The 23,732-nt window shown below is 42.2% G+C and overlaps 1 protein-coding gene across 6 annotated transcripts in view; it reads left to right on the forward strand.

Annotated features, from left to right (window-relative positions):
* Positions 1-23,732, forward strand: part of SATB1 (SATB homeobox 1) — a 101,711-nt gene that overhangs the window by 55,573 nt on the left and 22,406 nt on the right. For all 6 annotated transcript variants that reach the window (XM_068152323.1, XM_068152326.1, XM_068152322.1 and 3 more), the window contains 2 exons: positions 5,288-5,500; positions 15,154-15,309. In XM_068152323.1, coding sequence (XP_068008424.1) covers positions 5,288-5,500; positions 15,154-15,309 — 369 coding nt within the window. The remainder of the gene's footprint in view (positions 1-5,287; positions 5,501-15,153; positions 15,310-23,732) is intronic.

The following is a 23,732-nucleotide window of genomic DNA, read 5'->3' on the forward strand; positions in this document are numbered from 1 at the left end:
AAGTTGTTTCAGAGCACCTCTTCCCCACAGAAAACAGTTGTTATCCTTCTAGGAAGGCTTCAGAGCACAGTAGGGTCTGAAGTGTTATTTTTTCTTCAGCAGTTGTGATTCCAGCTCGCTGACTGCAAAGAAACAGATTGAATCCTGGTAGAACCTCTTTGTAGTGCCCCCATTGAAGAGCTGGTTGAGTCAAGTGTTGTGCTAGCAGATCCAAGTTTCACCTCAAGCATGGCTACCAAATGTGTCTACCAGCCTGTCCCTTTGCTAGGCTGATTTTGGGGAATTGTTTCAGTTGCTGTTTGACTGAATTAATCAACATGACTTTTTTTCCCCCCAGCTGATGTCAGTGCACTGTGCATACACCTCCACTCTTGAAAGAGTGAGTTTGGTATTTTCCTGTGCTTTGCTGGTCAGAAAAAGGCATTTGTGATCAGCTCACTGGCCTAGGTGGCACAAAGCAGCCATGAGGTGATGGCACTGATGCATTGGCACAGCCCCTCAAAGCATGGTGCCTCTTGACAGCCTCTGCTGCAGCCTCCAGGCTCAGCCTGCCTCTGCAGATGTGCAGCTAACCTGAGAGGCTCTTTACTCTGCTTTTTTCTTCTTGAGAGAGCTGGAGCAGGGCATTCCTTGGTGTTTGTTTGGCTGCACCACCTTCAGAGCTCTAACCAAATAAACTCCTCTACCACTCCTGTCCTGTTTGTTTGATTTTGGGAGTTTGGTTGTTTTGATTGTTTGGGGTTTTTTTGTTAGTTTTGGTTTGGTTTGGCTTGGTGTTTTTTTCAATGTAAACATGAGTCAGGAAACAGAAAGCTTGGGTTCCCACGGGCAGGTCTGACATTTGACTTGAAGGCATAACCTGGTGCATGGCAGGGTGACATGTGCATACTGTGTGAGCAAAGAATTGTGTTAAGTCATGGTTGTGGCTGGAGCTGCAACTTGGGGCTGCCTCTCTGTGTACCCTTTCAACCATTACATGAACTCAGCTGCTGCTGCATGGACCTGATCTCTCAGCTCCTTCTTCCTGAGAGGGAGGGGGAGTGCTTTTGCCATGCCTGACTACTGTAACTTTTCTTTTTCCCTTAAGTGACAGTTTTTCGTCTCATACTTTTCCAGTTACTTCTCAGTGCTTCTGCCAGATGCCCTGTTGGGTTTTTCTTTTTTCTCCCCCTCCTTTCTACTTCACCCCCATGCTTGTTTAAAATATTAGCTGCTGGAATGCATTGGCTTTTCTCATATGTGAAAACTTCTGTATATTTAGGACTGTGCTCATGCTAATTCTGAGCAACTGCTATTTCAAGGGAGAACACTTGGATGCAGTAAGTGGCTCTGTGTAATTTTAAAACAAAATCTGAAGTTTACACAAGCCACCTTCTCAGGCACATATCTATATATTTATTTATTTTTTCTTCCACTTTGTCTTTGGCACATTTTATTTTCCAGTAAAATGAAAAATGAAGATGGATTATTCCAAATTGATAACAGTAATGGACCATCATGTAATGTTTTATTGAATTTGAGTTCTGTAAATTATGTGGGAGAGAGAAATTCGCCTGCTTAAGTATAACAGAAATTGCCACTGTATTCATATAATTCTTGGTAGTGTAATTTAAGGAAAAGCACACTATCCATATCACTATTGAATAAAAGGTAAAAAGGTGCTGTTAAACTATCATGACGGCTCTCCTCTTGCTACTAAGCGACATAGATAAATGTGTCTGCTTATAACTTAGTTGGCAGGGATCCAGGCTCGTGGGTGGAGCTTGCAAACAATCCTCCACCTGGACATGGGCTGGGAGCACCCTGCAAAGTGAGAGGAACAGCGTTCAGGGATGTTCTGCGTGGTTTTGGGGAGGTTTGGGCAAATTGTGTTTTTCTTCTGAGAGCTTTGAAGTTCTATCAGGCTGATAACATCTGTTTGAATCGGTGATTACTTTCACAGAGGAGACAAACCGAGGGCCAGACAGTCAGTGTTTTTTGTTCCTATTGGCAGACACTTCAATTTATCTCCACTTTTAAAGAATTCTTAATTAGCTTTTGAAAGCCCTGATAATATTTATTGAATATTTTTCTGTAATTAGTAGCAAATTATACTTGTGATGGCATGTAAACTTTCCTTTTTTTCTTTTTTTCCCCCCAATGAAAAGTAGAAACATTTGAAGAAAATACATTTCCAGTGCAAAAAAAAAAGAAAGAGGAACAGTGAGGAGTCCTGGTGGGTAACAAGTTATCCATGGGAAAGCAATGTGCCCTTGTGGCCAAGAAGGCAAATGGAATCCTGGGGTGTATGAAGAAGAGTGTGTCCAGCAGATCCAGGGAGGTTCTCCTCCACCTCTACTCTGTCCTGGGAAGACCTCATCTTGAGTACTTCATTCAGTCTTGGGCTCCCCAGTTAAAGAGAGAGAGGGATCTGCTGGAGAGGGTCCAGCAGAGGGCTACGAGGATGATTAGGGGACTGGAGCACTGCCCTATAAGGAGGGGCTGAGGGACCTGGGGCTGTTTAGTCTGGAGAAGAGAAGACTGAGAGAGAATTTAATAAATGTTTCTAAGTATCTCAGGGCTGGGTATCAAGAAGGAGAGGACAGGCTCTGCTCACTTGCTGCCTGTGATAGGACAAGGAGCAATGGATGTAAGCTGCAGCACAGGAGGTTCCACCTCAACACAAGGGGTGACTTCCTTACTGTAAGGGTTACAGAGCACTGGAACAGGCTGCCCAGAGAGGTTGTGGAGTCTCCTTCTCTGGAGACTGTCTGGATGCATTCCTCTGTGACCTGAGCTAGATTGTATGGTCCTGCTCTGTCAGGGGGGTTGGACTCGATGATGTCTTTGGGTCCCTTCCAACCCCTGACATCCTGTGATCCTGTGAGGAGGACTCCAAGCCTAACACTGTCTGTAATCTCTATGCAAACCAGCATTTAGCTTTTCTGCAACCTGAGACTTGTACCTTGGCACGTCAGTGTGGGGCAGAATGTGAGAGATGATCTTTTCTTTCTAGGATCTTCCCAATTTGCATCCTGTCTAACAATCGTTAGCTGAAGTTTCGAGCTCAGAAAATTGAAGCAGTAGCAACAAAGTCATATTTAAAGCAGGCAAACTGTATTGTAAGACTTTGCATGCACCTGGTAACACACTTGATTTTTTTGCATTATTTCCTTACTTAGTCAGACCTGTAGGTGCAAAGCTCTAGAAGCAAACATTCTTCTTACCTTCTTCCTGCTCTCTCATCTCCCCTCCTCTCTGCATCTCTGTCCTCTGCTCTGCTCTCAGCTCATGCAGAGTCATGGCAGTGACAGGGGAAGGAGAGGGAACTATGAATGCCTGATTGTGTTTCTTATCACTAAGAGGTGCAGCAATGGCCATAAAGACAAATGCAGGAAAAAATTACAAAAGACCCCAATTTTATTTGTTTACTTATTTAACTGAGGGAAAGTTGTACAAGAACAGCCTCTTTTGGTTTGTTTTGTTATTTCTTCTCTTTTTTTAGCTGCCCACTGTGGCAAAAGCTCATAAAAGCAAGTCTTTTCTATTATAGACTGAAGTATTTTTCAAGGATGTTTCTTGTCCCTGACAGAAGGCTGCCTGTTAGGAAGGAGTCTCCTCTCCTGCCAATGATCAGTCCACTTTAGTTTTGCTTTCCTCTTTTTAATCCTGGTATGGTTGTTTTCAGCACAGTACCAGTCAGAAATCACATCCCCATCATACAACCTGTACTCTGCTGACAGCTTTGCTTTGTCTCCACTAGCACAAAGTAATTTTTCTGCCTCCCTTGGAGAATGGGTTGTGTAACCCTACCGCTGACAAACAATATTAACTGTGGCTTTGGGTACTTAGGGGAAAAAAAAAAGGCAGACAAAAATTAGATTTCCATATTTGCTAATATGGAAATGTTAAAACTTATACTCTGCCCAAACACCACTTTTGCCTGTTAATTCATTTATTTTCCTTCTGTGTAGTTTCTGCCTGGATATTAGAAAAGAGGAGAAATGAATAGTGGTAAGAAAGTATCCCACATGAACATGATTTTTTTCAATGCTCCTCCAAATTGTTCTTCCTGCTTAGTGATGGAACAACTCTGTTTTCCATCCCATACCTCTCTTATGTGTGCAGGCACAGGCAGGGCTATGAGCACCACACTGGCCCCAGTGTAGTGGTATGCATCTCTGCCCTCATTGCCCATGAGAGGTGGAGGGGTGATGGGGCCAATGCAGAGCACAGAGCCACACTGCAGGGACTCTGACCCTGCCTAAGCATAGCTACCTGGGAACAGTGGCTTTGCGCCCTTATGAGGACCTTCTGCCTGACAGGATAGGAACTTTGAGAGAGGTGACACCATCCATAGGTGCTGTCAACATCAGCCTTGCTGAGAACCAAGATGAAATGATTATGTAGGAGACCTGGTGTGGTGTGTACAAGTTGCTGGTGGCATACTGTCACCTGCAGCCTACCCATCTCTGTCTCGCTGCTATGGATGCCCAATGTGCTTTTTCCCCTCTTACTCCTCAGTGCTCACTTCTGTCTATCATTGCTGGACTCTGGAGGTGGTCAAAGGACAGCCGTGGTAAATGGACTTAGGGAACAGGACCTGAACAGCAGGTGCTCAAATATATAGCCCAAGCAGTGCACTGGGTGAGAATTTGGATTGCCCTGGTGAAGAGAAATGGGATTGTGGGAACAGGAGGATGGTGAAGGAAGGGGGAACATTCAACAACAAATTTCCTCATTTCACTCCAATATGCAACTCTCAAAGTACTGGCTTGAAAAACAAATACATCCCTGAGTCAGTTAAGCAGTACTTTTGAAATGTTGTGAGTAATTGTCAACTATCACTTCCTTTCAAAGAGCTGTTCAAGTGCCAGATTTGTGGAAAGTTTTTGTTTTAGGCTGGGTATGCATTTTGTCTGGGAAGCCTGAGGACACCCCTGTGTCATGCCTCTGAACTATCTGTATTTCACATGCTCTTAACATCTTGTGATTGTCTGTTGACTGTGAAAAATTTCATGGCAAGTTAAGCCAGTAAAAGAAAGGAGACCTGTTAGGCAGATCCAGTTTATGGTTTATGTAAAGCAGATGCTTAATAAAATTAGGAGCACAACGGAAGCTCCCTACTACCTAAAAGAGCATTAGTATATTCCTGTGTCGAGTGAATAGTGCATTTGCTGCTCTCCTTCTCAGCCCAGTGTAAAGAGGACAGCGTGCTGATGAGCAGCAGCTTTGCAGAGCGTGGTTTTGCAGGCACTCACCTGGACTAACTCTGCAGTGTATTATTTTTTTGCTTCCCTCCTTACAGGGCTTGCTCTCAGAAATCCTCCGAAAGGAAGAGGATCCCAAGACTGCCTCACAGTCCTTGCTGGTAAATCTTCGGGCTATGCAGAACTTCTTGCAGCTGCCAGAAGCTGAGCGAGATCGAATTTACCAGGACGAGAGGGAAAGGAGCTTGAATGCAGCCTCTGCCATGGGCCCTGCACCACTCATAAGCACACCGCCTACCCGGCCTCCACAAGTAAACCGCTCTCACTTTCAGATTTGCTCACAGTGTTGTCTCCGTGTTCTGCAGTGTGATGCCTTTCTTCAGAAGCAAACCTTTCACTCTTGCATTTTTAAACGCTTGTAGAATCCTTTTTGCAGTGCTATCACAACTTAAATGGAAGAAATGTAGTGGCCGATAGGAGCAGTTTATTACTACCTATTTTATAGTTTTAAGATGATTTCTATCCATTATGGTCCCTACAGTGGCTTTTTTTTTTGCTTGTTTTATAGAAGTACAAGCTCTACTGGCCTGGAAGATGTTGACTTTTAGCTGTCTTCATTGGCCTGAAAGATGTTGAGTTCTAGCTGCCTTTACTGGCCTGGAGGATGTTGAGTTCTAGCTGCCTTTACTGGCCTGGAAGATGTTGCATTCTAGCTGCTTTTACTGGCCTGGAGGATGTTGAGTTCTATCTGTCTTTCTGACCTGGAGGATGTTGAGTTATATCTGTCTTTCTGGCCTGGAGGATGTTGAGCTCTAGCTGCCTTTCTGGCCTGGAGGATGTTGAGTTCTAGCTGCCTTTACTGGCCTGGAAGATGTTGACTTCTAGCTGCCTTTTTCTGTTTTTTCCCTATAATTCTCAGGTGTTGTTTTTTAATGTTAGAAATTGAGGTAGGAATTTGGAAGGATTTGGACCAAAAACTGGGAATGAAAGCAGAATTGTGAGCGCCTCATATTGCATTAAAAATCATCTCCAAAAAGTCAAAGAGGCAAATCTAAACAGATAGGGGAAGGAAGACTCCATCCCAAAATGCTGGGCATGCTTTCACCAGGTTGAGCTGTTGACAAGTGGGTAACAGACCAGGCTTGCTACATCCCAGGCTTGCTGCATCCATTGTTCTGAAGGGTCTTAGTATGTTCCTTCCAGCTTCCTTTACTATTTGTTCGAATGAAACTCCTGCTCATTTCTGTAAAATCTAGTGGAGTTACTGGTTTAATTCTCCCCAGATTGTAATGTCTGATACAGAGTGGGATCCAGAAATTCAATGGGTTTAGTCTTGTGTCTATGAAGGAAACTGATGCGCGTTTTAGGGTACGTGAGAAACACAGGTGTTGAGCCATAGGAATGCAAAGGCTTTCCACAAAGAAGAGAGGTAGCTGTGAATGAGACACGCCAAAAAACTGCATCTCCTCTGAAATATTCTGAATCGCTGTGACTCAGGGTTGTACCTGTGAAGGACAAAAACTGATCTACAGCTTGCTCTGGCAGGGGGGTTGGACTGGGTGATCTTTTGTGGTCCCTTCCAGTCCCTAACGTTGATTCTGTGGTACAGGGTCTACTGATCACGCTGTGTGCACAGCCCAGACACACAGCAAAGCTTTGGGATTGTGGGAGTTTTGCAGTGGTTGAGTGTAAAAACACAGAGCAGTTTTTTGTTAACCTGGCTTAGACTTGTGCCTATGGCTGTATTTCCTGCCCTTTCTGAATGCTATGAATTCCTGGAGATTATTTTCTAGTTTTCCTGTGGCTAATGGATGCTAAGGACAACACTAAAGTAATAACAAAATTGTAGGGATAGGGAGGACAGAAGATCACTGTGACCTACTGCAGTACATTTCTCAAGAAGAGGGGAAAACAATTTAGCAGAAAGAACAGACTGTGCTAATGGTCTAATTTTGTTATCAGTTAACTGAGTTGAGTCTGTAAAATCCACTACAGATACTCTTCAAGATGGGAAACTATTTACATAGTAATGCTTTAGTAGGAAGTAGTTACATTCAGATAACTGTGTTTAAAATAACCTTTGAGTTTGTTTTAATATCTGTACCTGCTCCCACAGCCCAGGTAATTCAGAACAAAGGCTAACCCTCTTTCTTAACTTACCTCTTTCTGCCAAGGTAATGTCTCACTCTGTCTCAAGTGGTCTTGGGCAATTTCACAGCTAAAGAACAGAGTTAATTACAGGACCTTCCAGAAGGATGTCAAGTCAGAGGTAGTCCTTGTATTGGTTTTAATTCACACTTTGAACTGTATAAATCCCTTGCAGCCAGGAAGAAAGTGAGACTTAGGGGTTTTCTTAACTGACTAAACGTACTGTACATCCAAATGAAGGGGTCCAAATGTCTCTGTTGTGCTCGTGTTCATAATTACATTTCATTTTTTTTTAGTAGGAGTCAGGGGTATGGTTAACCCAATTGCAACAGTTCAAAGTGGAAATGGCATATGCTTTTGGTTTGATCCTTTTAAAAAGGAAAACTGCTTAACAAGTAAACCTTACAGACTAATACTTGAGCTCTACAGGACAGTTGTTTTTCTAGTTGTGATGTTGTTTGCTGTCATTCAGCAAAACAAAGGTACTTCACCAAGTGGGTGGATTGAGGATGTAGAAATCGCTTTAAGTTAGGATTCTGTGCAAACTTTTTACTTGTTGCCACAATTACCCACCTAGAAACACGTGTGACACTTGCCACCTGCTACTAAGTGCTCAGAGCCCTAGGTTTTACAATTTAAATGCCTGTGGTGGTGCCATGATGACAATACTTAATGCTATAAATAATAATGATTCTAATTGTTGCACTGGCAAGTATAACTTCACAAATCATAGCAGAAAGAATTGATATTCAGGATGCTGCAAAGTTATTAATGCATGGTGCTACTCTGATATCCACCACCCCCCCAAATGTCCACAGTTTAGTGGATGTTTGATGCTAAGGAAATAAAGCTACTAGCATCCATACTACTGAATGTATTATAAGCAATTATTGAAAGTTCACTATACAGAAATAAAGCATAATGTATTTCTAGCTTAGCTATGAGCTGCTTCGATAACTACTGAAAGGCAAAGCAAACCCTTTATCCTGACAACAGAATTTACTCAAGAGCCAACATATTTAATATTAAATCTTTAGACCAGTGTAACATTTGAAACAATTAAACTATGAAACCATGAAAAATGGGAGCTAATGTGCCACACATGAAGGTTTATTTTGCAATTGCAAGTTATCAGTTTCGGAAGGATGTGAAAATAAACATCCTGAAAAGGATCTATTTTGCATTTTTGTGTTGCCAACTGGTGGCCAGACAGTAGAGCAGACTTAACCATTTAGCATCTGAGTTTGCTCTGTGTGAATTTTATGTGCTGTTGCCTGCAGAAACCGAAAGCATGACCTCGGAGGTCTGAGAGGATGGTAGGACCCGGCCAAGCGTAAACCCTGCTGCTTGAGTTAGAAGGAACTGTGTTGAATTTATCTCATTTTTACAGCATTCTTACTAGTTGCTACTTGAGCTAATGTGGCTGGATTGCTTCCAATTCTTTTTTGAAATCCTTTAAGAAGCTCTTTGTCCCCTTTACTTCTCCCTTTCTCTCTTACTTAAACAAAAAAGCAAAATCTTTTAGTTTTTTTGTTTGGTTTTTTAATTGAAATCATTAGCTTCTAATGCATGAGCTTTGGGGAAATGTGTGTAGCCCTCTAAGCTGGTCAAGTTGTAAAAGTCTGCTGCTGTCTTCCACACTGGTGAACTGAGTGCAAGGAGACAGTGTGCACAAGAACTTTTTGCTTGGGCATTGTTCATCTCAGCACCTCCTGGGGCAGCAGCCTGTCTGTAAGGCTCTTTTCTGAGGCATTGGAGTTTATAAGTATTAGATCTCCATCAGGTAGGTACTGCATGGAGACATAGCTTAACCTTTCCAAGCTCTAAGGAAGACAATTTGGTCCTTTCTTATTCTATTTCTTCTATTTATTTATTTTTATGTTTCTACACCTTCATCTTGCAGATCACCACACAGAAGTCCTTACTGGATATCACTAAGTCAAGGTCAGAGGATGAATCTATTACATGTTGTGTGGGAACAAGAGATACTTGAGAGGATGCTGAGTGTGGAACAATGTTGAGGGTGGATGAAGTTCCCCACAGAAGTGTTAGGGAGAGCCTCTCCCTTTTATCAGGGCAGTTCAGGGTGTGAAAAAAAAAAAGACTCCATCCTCTCTTCTAGTTGTGCTAAGGAAGAGGGAGACAAGTGACTAAGTCACAGATTTTAGAATCATAGAACTGTTAGGTTTGGGAGGGACCTCAAGGATCATCTAGTTCCAACCCCCTTGCCATGGGCAGGGATGACTCACACAATTTCAGGTTGCTCAGAGCCATATCCAGCCTGGCTTTAAAAATCTCCAGGGATGAGGCTTCTACCACCTCCCTGGGCAACCTGTGCCAGTGTCTCACCACCCTCATGCTGAAGAATTTCTTCCTAACATCCAATCTGAGTTTATCCATTTTGTTTTCAAAGATATTCTAGTTAAAACTCATTAGCCATCCTGCAGTTGTGAACACTTCCTTCTCATCAGAGACATGTCAGCAGAGCTGAGGAAGAAATCCTTCTTGACACTCATATTTCCCAAACAAAATTTGGGCTAACTCTTGGGACACATCATCATCCTGTATGAAAACAGTTTATGTGTAACGTCAAGACCAGAATGTAATATTAACAAAGCATCTTAGAAGAAGTATCCTCAAATCTTGCATGAGTCATTATTCTGGGTACTCAGTTGACAAAATCTGTCATTTGCATAAATATAATCCTGGCCTCCCCCTGACTAAATATAAATTACAGTTCCTTCGTGCCAAAGTAGTCTCAGTTTGGGTCCAGTGATAGGATGTTACTCTTGAAAGACTGGTCTTGAGAACACTGCTTTGCTGGTGTTTGAGGACCAGTGATCTTCCATTGTAAGAGGTTTCACCTCAACATGAGGAGAAACTTCTTTACAGTGAGGATGACAGAGCACTGGAGCAGGCTGCCCAGAGAGGGTGTGGAGTCTCCTTCTCTGGACACATTCAAAACCTGCCTGGATGCATTCCTGTGTGGACTACCCTGGGTGATCCTACTTTGGCAGGGAGGTTGGACCCAGTGATCTGTGGAGGTCCCTTCCAACCTCTAAGGTATTGTGATACTGTAAGGATCTGTGGATAACTCCAGCTTCCATGATTTATGACAGTAGAGCCCTGGAGTTCAGGCATGCCCACACACATGCCCCGTGCATCACCACCATCAAAATTTGTATTTTTAAGTCTGCAAAAATTGAGATTAAGGTCAGTAGTCTTTGTGCCAAGTTGTATTTTAATGAAAGCAAAAATGAGCAAAATAGTAACCGCAGCCCTCTCACCACTCCCTCTCCCCCCCCCCTCAAAAAAACCACCGTAGAGGAGAGTTAATGGAAACTCCGACATTTAACTATAACTGCGCTTCCAGGCGCCACTGTAATAATGGAGTAGTAAACTTTGTCCTGATAAAAGCTGCTCTGAAAGCAACAACATTTATTGTACCTCCTGTGCTATTTGCAGAGCAGAACTGAAAAGTAGTTTGTTTTGCCTGGAATGAACTACTTTATGAATTTTAATGTACGATGTAATATTAAAAGCTAAACCAGGATTAAAGAAGATTTTTGTTCCCGAGCTAAAACAGTGCTTAGGAGAATGTGTTATAAAAGGGTTTTTTTCTGTTGTTTCAGTTTGGATGGGGAAGAAATCAGCTTCCACGTTTGTGAAAACCTCTTCAGATTGGTTATTCCTTCTGTAACAACCTGCCCTGCTTGGGAAAATTGAATTAGTCCAGAACTTCTTCCTACTGTAATCAGTCTTATTTGATGAGAACGTCTGGGCAGGTCAGGAGGGATTGGATGTGCGGGGTCTTGTGTTGGGGCTTTTTTCAAGTATTTTTAAAAGGCTGAATTGATTGGTGCTAGGAAGATGACCAAACAAATTTCTGTTTTTCAGTCTGTTACATTTGGAAGATAGTGTTCCCCTCTGTTTGCAAAATTTGGGTGCTGTGAAAGAAAAAGCAAACAAACAAACAAAGCCTCCGAAACAAAGTAGCAGATCTGTGGTTTCACTCCTAAACAGAAAATGTGGCTCTCAGTGCAGGTGGGAGGTTGTGCTAAACGGTGGATGAAAGGAGAGTTGTTTTGGTTTGTTTTTCTCTCCAGAATGATTACTTTCTCCATCTCCTCTTTCAAGTCCTGAGGTTGCACTGCTGAGGACTTTTTGTTTTCTGTTGTTTTTTTGAGGAGGGGGGTGGTGTTCTTTCAGCCCAGCTTCACACAGCCTGTCGCTTGAACACAATTCTAAATTCAGTACACCAGCTGAGATGCTCGCTATGTATAAATTATGAGCAGGTTTAGGTATGGATATTCTCCAAGAGGTTAATTAGCATTATTGCATGGAGTTCATCAGACCAGAGCAGAGCAATGGTCCATCTAGTCCAGCCACAGTCTATTCCTGAGCTTTGAAGAGAAATCATGAAGATGTGGCAGAAACATTTTTGTACTTGGTCAATGATGTAAATTGGAGAGGTACAGGGTAAGGCTGAGAACAGCTCTTGATAACCCATAACCTCTCTCTATGTATATTTACAATCTTGATAACACATCCTTTTATAACTTTACTGCTTTTATTCTCCTGAAGCTCCTTGGGCTACTACAGCTTTTTGATGCAGATATTACCTGCACTGGAGTCTGTGGCCCTGCGCTGGCCAGGGGTTTGGACTCAAAGATATCCAGAGGTCCCTTCCACCCCGTAACATCCTGTGATTAGTCTTTTCTGTTGTTCACTTGCTAATTCAATACCAACAAAGGCAATAGGAGGTTTATGTGTTTGATTTAAACAGCATTAGATGCTGTTGAGTTTGTTGTATCTGTTAAAAAGATAGATGTGATTTGCCAGCTAGAATGGGGATTCTCAGTAATTCCCCTCGGTTAAATGCATATCCATACTAGACATTGGAAAGTGTGGACCAAGATGCGTAGTGTAAATTATATCTCCAGCTTGGTGTTTGATAATCTGGGTGCTCACAGCTCAGTTAAGTATCTGAAGGGGGCCTACAAGAAAGCTGGTGAGGGACTTTTTAGGGTGTCAGGGAGTGATAGGACTAGGAAGAATGGATCAAAACTAGAAATGGGTAGAATCAGATTGGATGTTTGAAAGAAGTTCTTCAGTATGAGGGTGGTGAGATACTGGAACAGGTTGCCCAGGGGCATGGTAGAAGCCTCGTCCCCAGAGGTTTTGAAGGCCAGGCTGGATGTGACTCTGAGCAACCTGCTGTAGTGTGAGGTGTCCCTGCCCATGGCAGAGGGGTTAGAACTGGATGATCCCTGAGGTCCCTTCCAACCCTAACAATTCTATGATTCTAAGTGCTCTATGGAGTACTGCTACAATGTGAAGCTATCTTTTGAAGCCAAGTAGCAATCAGAAAGGCAGTTTGCTCACAGAAAGGAGACGTTTCGATCAGGTTCACAAAAGCAAAGTCTTCTCTTCCCTAATGACACTAGACTTCTGTATGCTATCTGAACACCTTCATCATCCCCTCAGAACCCCCAAAGATTATTTAAATGTTAGAAATATTTCTTTGGGACAGACTGAAATAAATTTGCTAAAACTTAAGCCTAAGGTTCAAGAAGGTCTGTGAACAAAACCATAACTTTTTTATTCTCTAATGTAGCTTAGCCTCTATTTTACAAGCGAGCAGAGAAGGCTCTTTGTTGTTGTGTATTTAACATCTCCATTGGTTATCAGTTATCTTTTATCGAGTCCTTCTCATTTGAAGGTTCTAAAATTGCCACTGATTTGTAATTTTCAAATGATTTCACTGTATGATGTTCAGGGTATGCACCTGCTCTTGGGGCCCCATGCTGATTTGCCAGTGTGAGACACAGACTTTCCAGCTCTGCAGTGGGAAGAAGGGAGGTTGATGGTGCCGCTGCTTATGCTTTCCACTCCTGGGTGTCTCCAATGTTTCTGAGCAGCTGCTGGCCCAGGCTTGGCCATCCTCTACTGCACTGTTGCCTGTAAAATGTCACACTGCAGAAAAGGAAATGCCTCACTCTCCAGGACATGGCTGCAAAGTACCAGTTGTTTTCAGATGAAAGCAAATCACATGATAAACTGTGTACTACATTCTGGGATTTTTCTTCAATTCCCTTTTCATTTTGAAGTCCTGGTTTAGGGCACTAGAAAGGGCTAATGCCTACCAGAAGGAAGCAGGTGGAAATGTGTGTGGAAGCCTTATTCTTGCTGGTGAAGCACCCCTTGCATCTAGTGGGCATGTGTTAGCACGGCTCCTGAAACACCTGATAGACAAATCAGGCTCAGGAAAAGTGGCATGCACTTTCACTTTCTGGGCTAGATTGTTTTGTTTTAAAAGGTCTGTGAAGGATAGTTGACACAAGTTGAGCATGACATTTCTAGGAGAGCAAAAAAAAAAAAGCTAATTTGCCTAGGTATGTCTCTCACCCAAACCCTTTGACTCTTACTATCATGAGACCTGTGACATGCAAAAGCTCATAGAAAGTGAGGTTAGAAGATGAATGATCATGTTGTCATGATTTCCCTCTGAACCTCAAGGGACATTAGAACACAGGAAAATGCTGACTTGCACTGATAGTGAAAGTGTGGGTTTACACACATAATTAGGAGTAGGCTGAATCACCCTCTGCAAGTGCCAAGGTCTGTCCCTTAGGTGCAGAGGTAGCCTGAATGGCTAACTTAGAGTGGACGTGTATGTTCTGAATGGCTGAATGAATTAACCTCTCAAGAACATCAATATGCACCTGTGGATTTGAGCTGAAATCTCACATTTGATTTCACATCATCACCTTGTGTGTTCTTGGCAGAAATTCAGCAACTCATTTCCTCTGGTCCACTTCAGGATTAGTGGTCCATTATGGCTACTAATCTCAGGGAAACACTGCAAGAATACCTGCTAAAGAAAGCTTATCCTTGACTATTAAGAATATTGTAGGAGAAGCTGAGTACCTTGCTGATTTTTTTATTGTGCCTCTCAACTGATATTGCAGAAATTGCACTATAACCTTGGTGGGATGATTCATGGTGTTTGAAACCTCATTTCCAGAGGATGAAGGAAAGGATAGTCTTCTGCACATCAATGTCACTACTGATATGTATTTTTATTCTTTTCCTTAATGATGCAGATGCAGATGTGGTAGTGTAATAACTCTGTCTTGTTTTCATGTCTGTTGTGTTGGTTGGTTTGTCTTTCTCTTTAACATGGACTGCAAGAAGAATAAATATTTAATGTCACAAGTGAAGTACTGCTGCTAGAATTAATAGTTTTAAGAAAGCCTTATCTTGATTTCATAAATAAATGGATAAAATATGCATTATCCTAAATGATCTTAAAAACAGCTTGAGAATGAAACTGATAGTATTTTTGAAAGGTAAATCTAAAGCCACAATTTTTCTACATTATCATGCATGTGAGTGTGCTAAACATGAGGCATGAATGAAGTTATATGTCAGTATTCTATGGCATTAGAGATTCTTTTATACTGCACTTAACAGTTTTCACGTAATTTGCATGGGGCAAGGAAATGATGTAAGGACTCAGAATTCTCCACGAGACTCTTTGACAGCTTTCCACCTAATTTGTTTTATGGTGTTGAAATTCATAGTGGTCAGTTAATGGCAACTCCTGTTTCAGATGCTCTCACCTATTACACCTATTTCTTCTTTCCCAGTTGCCTGAACCTCTGATAGTTCATAACGCTAAGTCTCTGAAAGAATATCCAAGCAAGAGTGCATAAAAGGAATAAAATGGAGAGGGAACTGCTTGGGGAGGGAAAGAGAAAGAAAGAAATAACTTTTTCATAACAAAAAATGTCTTATAAAATATATTTTCCAGGTCAAAACTGCTACTATTGCTACTGAGAGGAATGGAAAAACAGAAAATAATTCCATGAACATTAATGCTTCCATTTACGACGAGATTCAGCAGGAAATGAAGAGAGCTAAGGTGTCTCAAGCACTGTTTGCAAAGGTTGCGGCAACCAAAAGCCAGGTAAAGTTCCCAAGGTGCAACTTGCTGTCCTGTGTAACTGTTTCCCACCCACCCCCCCCAGCTTTGATCTGTTTCTGTGTGAGTAATGAGTGGGTTGGCACACCAGCCTCATACCACAACTCGTAGCTCCTTCCTGAGTGTAGAAGTAACCTCTGGTTACTCTTCATTAAGGCAGGGTTGAGAGGTGGCTTCCTTGGATGCCTCTCTCTCTTTTCCCACCAGTGAGCTGCCTTTTGCTGTACACCCTTGGGTCTTGCACAGTTCAGGAAGCATCAGGTTCATCAGATCTTGGCTGGTGTGGGCGTGGAGAGAGCTGTGTGGGTGAGCTTTGTGTATTTCTGCTGAATTCATCTTGAGACTTTGGTGTTTTGAAATCACGTGCGCTGCAAGGGCAGTCGCTGAGCTCTTGGGGTTGTGAAAATATTTAGTCAGGCCCACTGGTGAGGCTGTGCATGGCAGCTGACGCAGCACTATCCACATCAAAAGCAACAGCAAAAACCCCAACAAATTACCATTATACAAGTTACATCTGAGGACACATGTATGATGTCTATGGAGGACTGTGGCTGCTTGGTTACCTGCCCGCATGCCTACGCAGATATTGCATATTCAGGTTGCAGCCTTGGTTGTATGGTTCCCCATGAAGGTGGTGAGACACCAGGGTTGCCCAGGGATGTGGTAGAAGCCTCATCCCTGGAGGTTTTGAAGGCCAGGCTGGATGGGGCTCTGAGCAGCCTGATGTAGTGTGAGGTGTCTCTGCCCATGGCAGGGGAGTTGGAACTGGATGATCCTTGAGGTTCCTTCCAACCCTAACAACTTTATGATTCTCTTCTGTTTCCTTTGGCTGAAGAATTTCTGTTGAGTGGCAAGAAAGGGAAATGAACGAGCACTTGTTAGGTGTGATTATCATAAGTGACATGGCTTCTGAGAAAGATTGCCAGAGTATGCAAAAACATAGACTTAAGTGAGAATGTACTGGAAAAGTAAGTAAAGAAAAACCAGAAGAATGGGAAAGACTCGAACTATGGTGATACCACCACTCGAAAGAAATGCTGAAGTCTTGCTCTGCAATGCTTTTGCTAATGCTTGCATTGTTGAATCTTTGTGTTAGATTAAATGTTAAGTCCTCTTAGTCTCTGTTCCTTTACTTTTCTATAAGCTTGCTTCATAGGAAAATGTAGCATCTTCCAGGAGAGGCTGACGAGGATCAGTTAGACTAACGATTCTTCAGCCAATAGCATTTTAGCACTGGTTTTCTTTTTAACAGTCTTTAACTTCTGACTTCTGCCTTGTCCACATGTTGGAGTTTACTGCCTTTCATTGTATAGAAAGGATGCTGCCTCTTAACTTATCTGCTGCAAGGAGCATTTAAAGAGATATTTTGGAAATGTTATATCAAAATGATTAAACTCAAGCTGTGGACTGTAAAAATTACAGCTTTATAGGCCACATGCCTGCCTACCCTTCAATCACTGTCAAAGTGATAATTTCTACAATAATATGTTTCTTTTATTGTGGGATTCTAAACACCAAGTGCTGTTTAAACATTAAACTGAATTGTTTATGTTAGTGCTGCACTCAGTGTGTCATACATCAGGCCACTATAATCTCCCATGGAATGTAAAAATTCTGTCATGAATCATGGCTTGTATATCAGAAATTACTGTAATTTTGATTGGAAATTACAGGGCTCTTGAAATGTTTCTAATTATGATAGAATGTTACAGCAGCTTCCAACCTGTGTGCTCCTCAGATGTCTTTATTCACATGTCAAGACTTGGGGTTAGAGAAGTGTTTTTTTTATACACCTTCCCCTTTTCAGTGCAGTTCACCACAAACCCAAGGTATGAAGCCAGTCTATCAGTCCACAAAATTATGATCTACTCTGATTTGTGTGACAGTATGGTTATTTAAGTGCAGAGTCTTAAATTTTTTAGGCCAGACAGCTCTTCTATTACAGTCTTAAAAGTGGACAGGTAATCAAGTGAAGCACAAAATCTTCCCAAGGATGTAGTGCAGCTCTTTTTAGTATTGTTACAACATTTAGATTCTTGTATGAGCTTTGCTACCACACATAGAAAACAAATAATACAAACATGTAGTTCTTTTCCCTTTCATTGTGGAGATCATGCCTGTCTTCTCAGAGGTTATTTCTCTCCTCAGGTTAAGCAATGCAAAATTAATTTGTGTTGAACAAGTCTTCAGGTTGATAGTTAGCCAAAGTGCCGCTTGTAGTACAAAACTGCTTCGTGGAAGTAAGCTCTTAGGTGAATGGAGTGTTTTGGTTCTGCTTTAGCCTGTTGACAACTAGTCAGCCAATTGGTAAGCTTTAAATATGCAGCAAAGCCTTGTATATTGAAGGAGATACTTGTGTTACAAAAAGTCTGCAATGGAGCTTGTCAGTGATACAGAGAAATATTTCTCAGGGACAAAAAGTCTCACGTGCACAAGAGCGAGGCGTGTTGGAACGTGTGCTTTAAGAGAGCCTCACTTGAGAGAGGTACATTGTTGTTTGGTGGGTTTTCATTTGGTGATAGTGGTTTCCTGCTCAGAACTGGAAATCCTGGGATAATGACTTCCAGCTATCGTGAAAAGTCTGGAGGAGAGGAGACATATTAGACAATGCTGTATTAGTTAACTGTTTTGTTTGAAAATCACTAAAATCAAACATTGCTGCTCTTCTTTTGGATATAAAAACTTGATTAACTCTTGTGTATAGACTCAAGCTATGGAATAAAACAGTATGTGACCTAAGCCAGCTCTGACAGTGGAAAGATTGTTGTTTGCTGCAGGGCCTTTCTATTTTGTTTTATTTTAAGGGACTGATTTGACTGAACATTAAATTGAGTGTCTAAGCAGCCAGCATCTGCAAGGTGGATGGGCTTGCCTGAGCCAGGAGACTGCAGTTAATGTTCTGCTGACTAGAGCACTTTGTACAGAAGAGCTATTAAATGATGCGCCTCAGAATTTTGTGTAGGTAGTGCCAAGGTAGAAACTGAGCATCTTCCCTTGTGATGTGTTAGTGCCTTTGGCAAGAGCCAAAGAGAGACAGAGGACCACCGTATGGACCTGGCGCTCAACAAACCACCTTGCTACAGGGACTCAGTGCAGCAGAGGTGATAGTGCAGGGCATGGAAGCGTTGGTGAGAGCAGGAAGAGATTGCAGTGATACCAGTGAGGTTGTGCTCTGGCTTAGGTTGTATGCAGTGCACTTTGCAGGTGGCTTGTTGGCTTTTGTAAAGGAAAGAGACTATCCAGCTCATGGATTTGAACAACTCTGCAGACTTACTTAGAAGATTCCTTCAGAGGTTGAATTCTTTTCCCACATAGGAATGTATTCATTCTGTACATTTCTTTACAGCTTCTCTGTTATTAGGGATCAATACATTATCTCTGGAATAAATTCAAATCTTGTTAAATTCAAAATGCACACGTTAAAGGTGGCCATTGGGTATCCTGAGGAGCAAAGGAAGAGGTTCTAAATGAACTTGCTTGAATGCATCATGTCTTTGGGGATGTGATACTGGCCTATTGTCAGTATTTAAAATCTCAGTTTCGTTGAAAGTTGTCTGATTGGCCTACCTGTATTTTTGTTAGATGGTGTTGAAAAGAGAGCTTTAGAGAAAAGCATGCAAAAGGAAGACAGGAAAGGTTTATGAAGTGCTTTGTATCTGCTCCCAGGTCATTGGTTTGGGTTTTTTTTTAATGGTAAAATGGCAATGCTAACAATATTGTTCCCCAGAATTTAATCAGCACACCTGAATGAGTCAAAATGAAAAGAATTCACCTGCACACATATCTACATATTTGTGTGTGGTATGTGTTACTTTCACAATTTAATTATATTGGGGTTTTATTAAATTTATAACCTGACAGCCTGATCCAAGTAATTATGAAAGCACATTCTTAATTTTGTTATTTCAAACAACAACCAAAAAGTTGATTTGTGTAATGATCATTAAGGCATCATGGTTCAGCAACTGTGCATTGGTTACAATGTTTTCATGTGGGAGCCAGGGATGAGGTTGTTTTTTTCTTCTTGATAGTGACAGATGCTGAAATCTAATTTTATTCCATAAAAAACAGACAAACAAACAAACAAAAAAGCCCCACAAACATGAGAGGCCCAAGAGATAAGGCAAGGGGAGAGCTGTAGTGATTCTGTATGTTTGCTGTGTTTGGAGAAGTTGCATTTGTCTTCATGGTCTGTCCTGAAAAGCTGTGATCTGCACAGGCTAGTAAGAAACAGGGAAGAACGTAAAGCAGCTGAAAGCCAGCCTAAGTTGCTAAGGCTTTCTCAAATTTAGGAAAGTACAGTTTGCAAAACCTGAGGTGGTATTAGCTTCTGGGCTTCTGCAAGTAGCATGCACTACACTGCAAGGCTATCAGACTGCAATATTATACCTAAAAAAGGTTACATGGTAGTAGAACAAACAGGTAAAATCACTACTTCTCTGCAGCATCAGTCCTGCGGACAGCTGTGTATGGCCAGGTGGATGCCTACTGCCCTCGCTTCTCACCAGATACAAATGCCTCTGTGTTGAACATGAGACATTTGACTCTAGGAGGATCATGCTCTGACTTTATTTTTAGCATAAAACTAATGGAGTACTACCCGTACCTCCCAAAACCTCATCTAATTATGGAGAGTTTTGACCCGTTACTTCTGAGCTGTTGCATTGTGTTGCCCAATTTCCTGTCCTCCTGTCCCCATCTTTTGCTTCGGTTAGGCAAACGAGAGTGTAAATGAGCAGTTTTGCATGCAAGGCATGGAGGTAAAATCAGAGATTCGAACCAAGCTAGGGACACCATCCTAAGTAATCAGGCAAGTATTTTGCCCAGTGATATTTTATTATAAGCATCCAGCTTTTGCCTTAGTATGCACCTGAAGTGTCTCCCTCTGAAAGGCTGCCTGGGGAGGCACACCAGGTATGCGTTAGGCAGAGTGTCTAATGCTCACGAGTGGATGGGAAAGAGTTAACTGGGAAGGGAATGCAGAACGCTGGCACTAAAATTGCTTTTGGCATGCAAATACCATGCTTTTCTTGACATAAATATTTTCAGAATAGGCCATTAGATTTCAGGTATATAAAGCCCCTGTTTTTACTGGAAATTTTAATGCTGTAGTAAACCTGGAGATTTACAGTCGAAACCTGATGTCTGTTATCTCACTTTTATCTTTTTTTAACCTGCAGTTTTATAAATGCTGTATCTTTGATCTGGGTTTTTCCACCTAGAGATTAAGCTACATACTCTAATAGGAAAGTCATTCTTAAACAGCTTCTCAGCACTGAACAAGCACAGTACTGTGGGTCTGGCATGAAGATGTAACACGCCATTACCACAGAAAGAGAACAAATTATTCAACTGTTTTCCAGTGGGGGGAAAAGAAACCTTTTTATGACCAGGAGTAACCCTCTGGTAACAATGGGGCTTCAACGGGGGCAGTGTCTTGAAATTTATTTTCAAAGCTGTTTCCTCAGGGTGCTGCACCTTAAGCTGCCCCAGCAGGGTCCAGCCTGTGAGGCAGGAGGGGCTCAGTCTCAGTCAAGTGCTCTCCAGCCTTTATCTCCCTCAGAGCAGCTGAGTCACTTCCTGGGTTTAAATCTTGGCTTAAAACCCTTCTTTTTCCCTTTGGCATACAATGGATTCTCTGTGGAGCGGGGAGGGGTACTGCTCAGGGAGACACAAGGTGGAAACAAAACGTGCTCCGAGGTCTGCTGTTGTTTCACAGGTCCGCCTGGAAATAAACTCCGTGCCCTTGCGGAGAGATGAAATACCGTAGTTAGAAAACATCAGCTGCAGAAGTACTCCAGACAGCAGCCTCTATGATTTTGACATTTAAAATGTCTTTTCCTCCCCTCGCCACTACCCATGGGTGATTGCTCTGACAGTTGAAGAGGTGCCATGAGCCAGGACAGGATCCCATGTCAGTGAGGCTGGAGGGAGGATGAGTGTGAATTGTGAAAGCAAGATGGGCTTCCGCACGCAATCAAGAATTGCCCCCCAGAAAGTGGTGTGTTATTCAGTGACACCGTGAAACTTGGCAGGGGGAACAGGTTTGTCTCTTTCACAAAACACCACGTTGCACAGTCAGAGTGTTCTCTTTTGCCCAGGTCAGGGAGAAGGAGATTTTTCAGGTTTATTTTGTGGGAACAAAATGAATGCTTAGAGTGTTCCAGGTCCTCCCTGTGCCTCTTAATTTCTTTTACAACATCTCTCCTCAGAAATAAAAGTTAAAACCTCAGATTGTTTTTCATTTTATTTTTCATTTTTTCATTTTGCTCAGAAAGGGGAGTGGAAAAATAGAGGTTGATTGACTCATCACTCAGTCTGGATAGACCTGGAGAAGGGCCAGTGCTGGTCCTGGCCATAACCCATTTTACGGCTATGACCTTGGTGGAGTGGATTGACTTTAGTGAGTCTTTGAGTTCCTGCTAGTAAGAAAGTAGGCAGCAATTTCTTGAATCAACAAAGATGTACTGAAGAGAAAACAGTCTAAAAATCTCCAAGGTGGTTCATGGGAGTGTGCAGTTGCCCACAGAAATCTGCATAAACTGTAAAACAAAAGAACTATATATATATATCAAAAATACAAAGCATTAAACTCTGAAACAGTTCAAGTGAAAGCAAAAAAATGACAGAATGGAAAATACTTAACTGGTAAGAGGATTATATTGACCTCTCCAAACAGCTCCTTGGGGCCACGCAGTGTTTTCAGCATGTGAGGCAAAGGCTGGATTTGTTGACACACCAATGAAAAAGTGTACTTCCTGAGCGTGCTTTCCACGTGGGGTCAAATCGGCTCCAGCTAGAGGTTCACAGCCAGGCGTGTGGCAGTGCAAGCTGTTTAAACGCTGCTTACATTCCACACAGAGGCTGTGTCAAAAAACGGGTAGCAGCTTCAGGAAACGCTGGGTATCGGAGCCCTAAGGAGACCTTCCCTGGAGGGAAGAGGTGCACACCTGCCCTGTGCTGGTTGGGAGTTAATGCTTAACGCTCTCATGGCCTCAGCCTGCAGAGCATCCCTGGGAGGCACTGGGGCTAGGATTACCGAGAGCCTGGCAGGATGTGGCCCCTGCAGGTGGCCAGAAAGAGCAAAAAGGGGGGCTCTTGGTTGAGGTTTGGTTTTTTTTTTGTGGTGGAAAGAGCACAAATGTGTGAGAGAACGCAAGAGCAATACAGGCTTGAGTCATTAAATGTACAAATGAAAAAAGAGAGCCAAGTAGAGAAAGCTCTTTACAAAATACAAAATTCTGTTAAAGCAGCAAGACGGCACAACATAAGGAATGTTTGGTACATGTTATTGAAACTGAAAAATCAAAGTATGGAATGAATTACAATTTAGCATAATCCATAATTTTACAGTTTTGTTTCTGAATTATGTATCTTATATGATTTGATTAAAGATAGAACTGGCTGACAAGATCCTGAACATCTCTGCATGCCTTAATGACACATGAGAAACATCCTCACAACTTCACCATTTAAAAATAAAATAATCATTTGTATTGTTTCTGTATAGCTCCCTTTTATTTGTAGAGCATATTTGAGATCTGCATTGTGTACATGCGATTCCATAACCCATCAGGCTTCAGCATTGCCTCAGTACCTCTGATTCAGTAAATCAGATCATAGGCAACATGCTGTCATATAATAAGGTGTCTGATCCTTATTACCAGTTTGTTGATGCACAGACTCCTTCAAATTGACCATTGCAACACATGGTTTCCCCTGAAACTAGCTGTGATAATTAGCGTGGCTCTAATGAGACAGAATGTCACTGATCTTGTGCTGAACTGTCGAGTATCGACGCTACGGATGGGAACTGTCAAAGCTTGCCATCTGTGACAGAGCTTGGCATATTCCATTTGCAAGGTAGAGCATGCTCAATAGACTGTTTTTAAACAAATGGTCCATTTCTTGATTAGGGCTCTGTGTTCTGTTACTGTGGAAGACTTTTATATCACAGTTAAACTTTTTTTTCCCCCCTGTTTTTCTTCGCTGGGGCAAGCTTGTTAGGAGATGCAAACGTTACTAATTCTCAAACCAGTGCCTTCAATCCTCTGTTAGCTTTTTGGGAAGAGGTGAAGGGTTGCTGATCACATATTTATCCTTCCACTTACCTTAATGCAGTTCTTCAAAGGCTGGCACTTCCACAAGGCTTGTGCCTTTTTTATCTTTTTAACGTGTTTTGGGGGTTGGTATTTTTTAAGCGGTAAGGCATGGGGAGAGTGTGGTGTTGAAGCCTAGAGGAACAAAAAGTAGAGGGTGGTGGTGGTGAAGGCTGGAGAAGCAAAAATTAAAGTGCGGTGTTGAAGGCTGGAGGCACAAAAATTAAAGACTCCTAGATGATGCGCAGCAGGAGCCTGGGATAGAAGATTGAGTCGGTCAGGAGAGTCAGGCACCCAGGCTCCAGAGAG

Source organism: Melanerpes formicivorus, unplaced genomic scaffold (assembly GCF_026170545.1).
Source record: "Melanerpes formicivorus ecotype bairdi unplaced genomic scaffold, bMelFor1.0.p_v2 SCAF_23, whole genome shotgun sequence".
NCBI lineage: Eukaryota > Metazoa > Chordata > Aves > Piciformes > Picidae > Melanerpes > Melanerpes formicivorus.